The sequence below is a fragment of the Cynoglossus semilaevis genome, chromosome W (assembly GCF_000523025.1).
Source record: "Cynoglossus semilaevis isolate Cse_v1.0 chromosome W, Cse_v1.0, whole genome shotgun sequence".
NCBI lineage: Eukaryota > Metazoa > Chordata > Actinopteri > Pleuronectiformes > Cynoglossidae > Cynoglossus > Cynoglossus semilaevis.
Window position 1 is genome coordinate 9,388,531 of NC_024327.1, and position 7,034 is coordinate 9,395,564.

General features: G+C 41.0%; 1 protein-coding gene across 1 annotated transcript; it reads left to right on the forward strand.

Annotated features, from left to right (window-relative positions):
• The first annotated feature begins 1,126 nt into the window (after positions 1–1,126).
• On the forward strand, positions 1,127–6,023 carry LOC103397133 (cathepsin L1-like). Its single transcript, XM_025052797.1, has 7 exons — positions 1,127–1,258; positions 1,374–1,496; positions 2,337–2,489; positions 4,071–4,295; positions 4,379–4,547; positions 4,641–4,758; positions 5,529–6,023. The coding sequence occupies exons 1-7, from the start codon at positions 1,136–1,138 to the stop codon at positions 5,626–5,628; spliced, it is 1,011 nt and encodes a 336-aa protein (XP_024908565.1). The 5' UTR covers positions 1,127–1,135; the 3' UTR covers positions 5,629–6,023.
• Positions 6,024–7,034: the final 1,011 nt, after the last annotated feature.

The window sequence follows — 7,034 nt, forward strand, 5'->3', positions numbered from 1 at the left end:
CAGTTGTCCTAAATTCTGTTCTCCAGTCATTCCAATAAAAAAAGCCTCCCCTTTTCCCGTTCCATTCCTGATGGAAGCTTGGAATCACGTGCCCTCGCGGTGACGCCACACACAGGGGCGGAGTTATGAGAGGGGTTTGATGGGAACAACAAGAATCAGAGGATGCTATCCAGCGTGCACTCCAGCCTTTATAAACTTTGTGTTGCTCTGTCCTTAGAAGCTTTTATTTTCCTTCTACTGTTTGCTGCTACGAAGAGATAACAGTAAGATTTGTATTTTTTTTTACTCAATTTTATCTTTTTATCGAATTTAATTCATTAACGTCAGATACTGATTGACGCCTAACAGGATTTCTTTTCGCATATTAAGGTTTATCATAGTAGCAAGGTTTTAAACGTTCAAACGGGTTTTTTTATATTCGTCTACTTCAAACTGTACATTTGAATTTGTTTCTGAGCTTAAATTATATTCATATAGAAAATGTGAATATGTTCTGAGCGTATTTTGCTTGGCGTTCGTGTTTCCTGCCGCCTTCGTCACCGTTTGTGATAAACACTGTTGTTATTGTTAAAGTCTTGTCGTTAGATTTTTTTTTTTTAATGGCGAGGATTAACGGTCACAGGCACATCATATCAAACGGCTGCTACCGGGAAAAGGTTCAGTTTTAATTTCATTTTCCTTTTCCTGGTTGCACTTTCGTTAGGCCTCTTATTTCCCAGCCGAGATCCCGTGACAGGCTCGGCCCATTGTTGGGATCTGGCCAAGATCCAAGGGTTTTTTTAAACGTAAAACGGTAAAAAAAATACCAATATTTTGTTTATCGGTCTCCATGTGGTAACGACAGTTAATATTGTTAATTTGGACCAGTTTGTCGGGAAATGACTGGTCCGTCGGGAACGTGTATTGCAGCATTGGATCGGGTTAAATTTCAGTGTGACTAAGCAGACAGTCCGTGGACGCACCACAGGCATCGCGATGGCGTCAAAACGAGATCGTGATGTTTTTTTTTTTTTGTTTTTTTTTTCTGGGAAACGTTTTGTTACACAGTCTGCATGATTGTACAGAGACGCGGCTTCAGTCTGCTGTAAATGAGGAACTTCATGTTCTTGTTTTTTTTTCCCAGCAGGAAGCCACGATGTTGTCTCTGGCTTTGTTAGCACTAGGCGTGAGTGCTGTCCAGTCTGCGCCCAGTCTGGACGCACGGCTCAGTGACCACTGGGAACTGTGGAAGAACTGGCACAGCAAAAAATACCACGAGGTGAGTGTATATATATATATATATTACTCGAAACCGCAGTAAATGTTTATTTCAACACAGCGTTTATCCTTGCTAACTCCGGGTGAACTTAGCCTTATATGTGAGTGTTGTGTAGAAAGAGGAGGGCTGGAGGAGGATGATCTGGGAAAAGAACCTGAACAAGATTGAGCTGCACAACCTGGAACACTCGATGGGCAAACACTCCTACCGTCTGGGCATGAACCACTTTGGAGACATGGTAAAAAAAAACTGCTTATTGTAAAGTTATTTTAAAGCCAGCTGCTCCATATAACCATGTAGAAACAATAACTCCTGTACAGAACTTATACTTTATAGGATTGTTTCCCAAAGACTGGATTGCGACCCTCGGGTAGGTCGCAAGAACTTTTTTTTTGGGTCGTCTCGCATCATGTTTCCCAGGAGTTTATGAATAATGTCTATTGACTTGGGTCGTGAAGGTTTGTGACTTAAAATATGGATCCCCAGAAAAAGAGTTTGGGAAACACTGCTTTATAGTAAGTGTACACAGTACAGAATTGAAGTACATATCAGATGCAAATGCAAACAGCAGGTTTCCCAACATTCTTACCCAGAATGCTGAAAGTGTCTTGGTGTTTTAGCAGCAGTGGTTGTTACAGGTGAAACTCCACAAATTGTTTGAATGTCTGTGTTAAGGTGATGAGTTTACGGTATTTTAGTTTTTCTTTCTAAATCTACTGCTTTAACGTTGTCCTCTGAAACATGCTAAAAGTCTTGCAACAAGCTTTAGAGATGAGCAGTTGCCTGGAAATGCCCCCTAATCACAGCAGCAGTGGAGATAAGTCCGCCCCTGGGGTTGGGCTCCATATCGTCTTTTGACCAGAAACAAAATTTGTACTATTACCAACATTGATACATAACCTCTCAATTTTAGTAGTATTACTTAGTGAATCAAAACTCCTCCCACCCTGACATGTATCACTCAAAAGTTAATTCCAAAGGAGAGGAAGAAGAGAAAATCCAGACAGAGGGCTGCATGTGCATCAAAACACCAACCACTTCCTTATTCCCTTTTTTGACCGCATGTTGTTTCTTTCAGACTCATGAAGAGTTCAGGCAGATCATGAATGGTTACCAGCACAGAACAGAGAGGAAGGCTAGCGGCTCCCTGTTTATGGAGCCTAACTTCATGGTGGCCCCCAGTGCTGTGGACTGGAGGGAGAAGGGCTATGTCACCCCTGTGAAGGACCAGGTAAGTCTTCAGTGTTCCTTCGTGTCATGTGGTTTATCTGGAGAAAACAATAAACATCTGGTTGGGATTTTTAAAAAATTACCATGAGATTTAATCAGTCTGGGGAAAAGATGATTCAAATCTCTTTTTAAATCACTTCCTGTAGCTGCAGTATTTCCTGTAAAGACTCGAACTTGATTACTCAATCATCGTCACTGGAAGGCAAATTACATTTTGCTGGAAGCTTTATTATTGTGTAGCATTTAATTTATTTTCTCCTGAAGAGTCCAGTCGTGTGTTCTGATGGAGTTAGGATGAGTGAGTGTGGCAGAACGCTTGTTTTTACTGGAGCTGCGGTGACGTTAGCATTATTTAGATTTTTTTTTTAAAATAAATATTAAGACAACAGCAGATGTTTAACGAAACTTTGTAAACACCATGTCGTGTTGCACCTTTGGACGTCAGCGCAGTGATAAACGTGCTAACATGTGCTCAGAAAGGACAATTTGTGTGTTCTGCGTTATGTGGCAGATAAATTTGGGAGCTGTGGGGTTGGTTTGTTATGTGTGCTTCACACTCACTCCACCTCCTTATTTTTAACCTCCTCCACACAGCGCGCGCGCGTGTGTAAATGTAAGCTGAAACCTGTTTCACAGGAAAACAGCCGACCTGGGTGGAGCCAACACTGTCATATACATTAGAGCTAGAATAGATAACAGACTGTAAAACCAGGTTTACTGCACACTGAAACAAGTGGGTAATAATCATACAAGTCTGCCCCCAGTGGCAACATAATGGCAACATTTGCATGTGAGAGGAAAATGCGAGGAGAATATAATCTTTTCTTGGATTATTTCACAGCAATTTAAAGGAAAAGTGCAGCCATTTTTGCCGTTTTCATTATTTAGCATGGCCATTTGAAACACAACAAGGACTAAACTGCAATGTAGACTAATGTATACTGCGGTATTGTTTGTGCCAGCAGCGTGGCTGTTGCTAAGTAGATTTGCAGCACTTTGAAACATAAGCTTAAGTACTGTTTAATATTAACTTTTTCTTTATGAGAAAGCAATGTCTGTCCAGTCAATGTTATAGTGAGTTTATATTAGCCATATAAAGCAAGTAATAGGTTTTTACAGTCATCATTTCTATGGTAACAGGTAATTGTCCCTACATACATACAAAACATACAAACCATCTGTTTAGATTGTTTTACAGTGACATGGTGAAACACACCTTGGTGAAACCGGTTCATGTTGCATTGTACTTGTAGTGATAATTTGAGCATGTCAAGACATAATATGCTAATTAAGTAGTACTCTGTACTTTGGCAGATTTTCTTTCTTACAGTTATACACTATACATTAGTTAAAAATAAAAACTGAACAAGAACTTTATGGAACTTCATCTCAACAGCACCGTATCTAATCTGTTCAGTACAGAACATACCTACAGCAGTGGATTTACTGTGTTTAACCAAAAGGCAGAAACCTGGCGTGACGCACGTGAGGTCGTTTTAAAGACTTACGGCACACATGATCCTTGTTGTGGTTAAATAGATTAAGTTTGTTTTTATGGAACTACATTGTCCCCCCCCCCCAGGGTCAGTGTGGCTCTTGCTGGGCCTTCAGCACCACTGGAGCTCTGGAGGGTCAGAACTTCAGGAAGATGGGAAAACTAGTGTCGCTGAGTGAACAGAACCTGGTGGACTGCTCTAGACCAAAGGGTAACGAGGGCTGTGGGGGAGGTCTGATGGACCAGGCCTTCCAGTATGTCAAGGACAACCAGGGTCTAGACTCTGAGGACTCCTACCCATACCTGGGAACAGTACGTGTCTATTGGGTCGTTCAACTTCAACACTTGAAGATCATGTCGTTGTTTTAATGCTCGGTGAACTGTCTTTGTTCCAGGATGACCAGCCATGTCACTACGACCCCAAGTACAACTCCGTCAACGACACCGGCTTCGTAGATGTTCCCAGTGGAAAAGAACATGCACTGATGAAGGCCGTGGCCGGTGTTGGCCCCGTGTCTGTCGCCATCGATGCTGGACACGAGTCCTTCCAGTTCTACCAGTCAGGTCAGCTAAAGGTCCAGTTGGTCTTCAAAACAAAGTCACCTGCATAACTCTTAAGTCAGCACAGACTTAACTTCAGGGTTCCTAATATTTCAGGAATCTACTATGAGAAGGAGTGCAGCTCTGAGGAGCTGGACCATGGTGTGCTGGTGGTTGGTTACGGCTTTGAGGGCGAGGATGTTGACGGCAAAAAATACTGGATTGTGAAAAACAGGTCAGTTTGAGACCAAGCTTTGAACCTTAAAAAAACTTAAGTGATGAATTAACAGAAAGGGTTCACACTTTGACGAGGTAGGTAGGTTTGGTGTCCCTTGTTCTTTTATTTTGAAAGTGTAGTACTTTTTAAGGTGTTAAGGTGTCCTGGGTTCAAGTCCCAGAAGAACTACATTCTACATTCAACTACATTGGCACCTCCTGTGGCAGTCTGTGTGGAAAACCCACACTGGGTTTTGGGGCAGTGGTGGATTAGTGGTTAAGGAAGCGGACCTGGGTCCGGAAGGTTTCAGGTTTGAGTCCACCAGCCAAGTTACCACTGAGGTGCTCTGAGCATGGCACCGTTCCCCACACACTGCTCCCCAGACACTTAAAGCTGCCCACTGTTCACTTTGGTGATGGGTTAAATGCAGAGGTCAAATTCCATTGTGTGCAGTGATGTGTCACAATGACAAGAAGTTCACTTTCCTTTCCTTCCTGTAAATTTTCCCATTGACCAAAAAGGGATTAATTTTTTAAAATTGTATTCTAATTTATTTTAGAAACTTTTTGTGGTTTCAACTTCTTAGACAGAAGCATTTTTTTCATTGAGTCATTAAGCTCATAAACTAACAGACATTATTTTATTATATAGTCCTTATGATGACTGCTGTGTTCAGTGATGGTTTAGTTTGACTTTCTCTCTGTCTGATTATCTGATGACATTTGTTGAACAAGGAGTAAACCAAATGTGTTAATGCTCCTTTTAAACATTTGTTTGTCTTCCTGCAGCTGGAGTGAGAAGTGGGGAGACAAAGGCTACATCTATATGGCCAAAGACAGAAAGAACCACTGTGGAATTGCAACAGCAGCCAGTTATCCACTGGTGTAATGCCTGCACCACTCCATGTTTTATTATCACAGTGGTTTTTTTTATTGCAATGGTCTGGCTGGAGATGGGAAGAGGATTCGGTCTGAACAAGAGGATGACGAGAACGTTGTCCAAGTTTCATGAAAAGAAACACAGATTTTAGGGAAATGGCACCTTTTTACATTTGGCTGATTTAATGCCACTTTATTTTGTCTGAAAATATTTTTTGTGAAGTGTTTTATTCTTTGTAAATATGTGTTTGCCTCATGGTAAATGACGCATTTACACTTGCTTCTGTCATTGTAAATGTATTTTTTTTTTTCTAATTTTACCGTGATCAGTTAACTTTATGAAACACTAATCTGGTGTCTGGCTCCACTGTTCCTTAAATACAGTATGAATGCTGCCTGGTTATATTGGTTTGTTTTTGTTTAATTTAATGTTTTTTAATTTAAGTTTTATTCCAAAAATGACAGAATTGGGGAAAATAGGTAAATGTTGCTTCATAAAAATACAGTCAATACACATTGTAATTAACAGAAATTACAGGAAAGAGTTTTAATTTAACAGCAGTGCCTCAAACTTAAAATACCATCTCAACACTCAGCATGTGTTTGTATATAGATGTAGATAGAGTTGTATAGAGTTTGACTTCAGGTGAAACACCCTAGCTTGCAAATGTGTTACTTTCCACTTGAGAGCCTTTACTGATCGATCCATTGATCCATTTTCATCCGCTTATCCGTTACCGGGTCGTGGGGGCAGCAGTCTCCATGACCCAAATCACATTGCACCGTACCAACCAACATACCTTTCTGTGGGTGGTGAGTCCACTGGAAGTTACCAACTGCCCTAATTGGGATTCGAACTTGCCCAGGACCCTGGGGTTCCACACCAATGACAGAGACATTGTCTCTGGGCCAAAGCGCCACGCCTTTACTGATTAATGCAATTATTTAGTCGTTAGTGTCACTATAACTCATTTTTATAGATACAGTTTATTTATTTACATCTGGCCTAAAACGTCCTAACTCAAAATCTACTAGAGGGTTTTGATATGAATGGACCAGTGCGTGAATTCCTGTCCAAAAAAAAAAAAACGTTCTGGTGCAGTTATGTTCTACATAGGACAACGGGAGGGTTAAATGCCTTCGCATTTCTGTAAACACCGTTTGTCCTTGCAATGATTTTCATCTTGTCCCAGAATATGAGTATAAATGAATATGAGGAAAAGTTGGCACAAGTCGTGCAGTACATGAACATGCACATGCACACATACGCACGCACACAGACACAAAGACATATTGCCTTATGTCCCATCACCTGAACGTTATGATGGTGATCAGGGGACTTGTAAATCTTTTTTGCTCCAATTCTCTTGTTTTTGATTCACAGCCGCTGACATACGCTACGGACAAGTCCAAGAT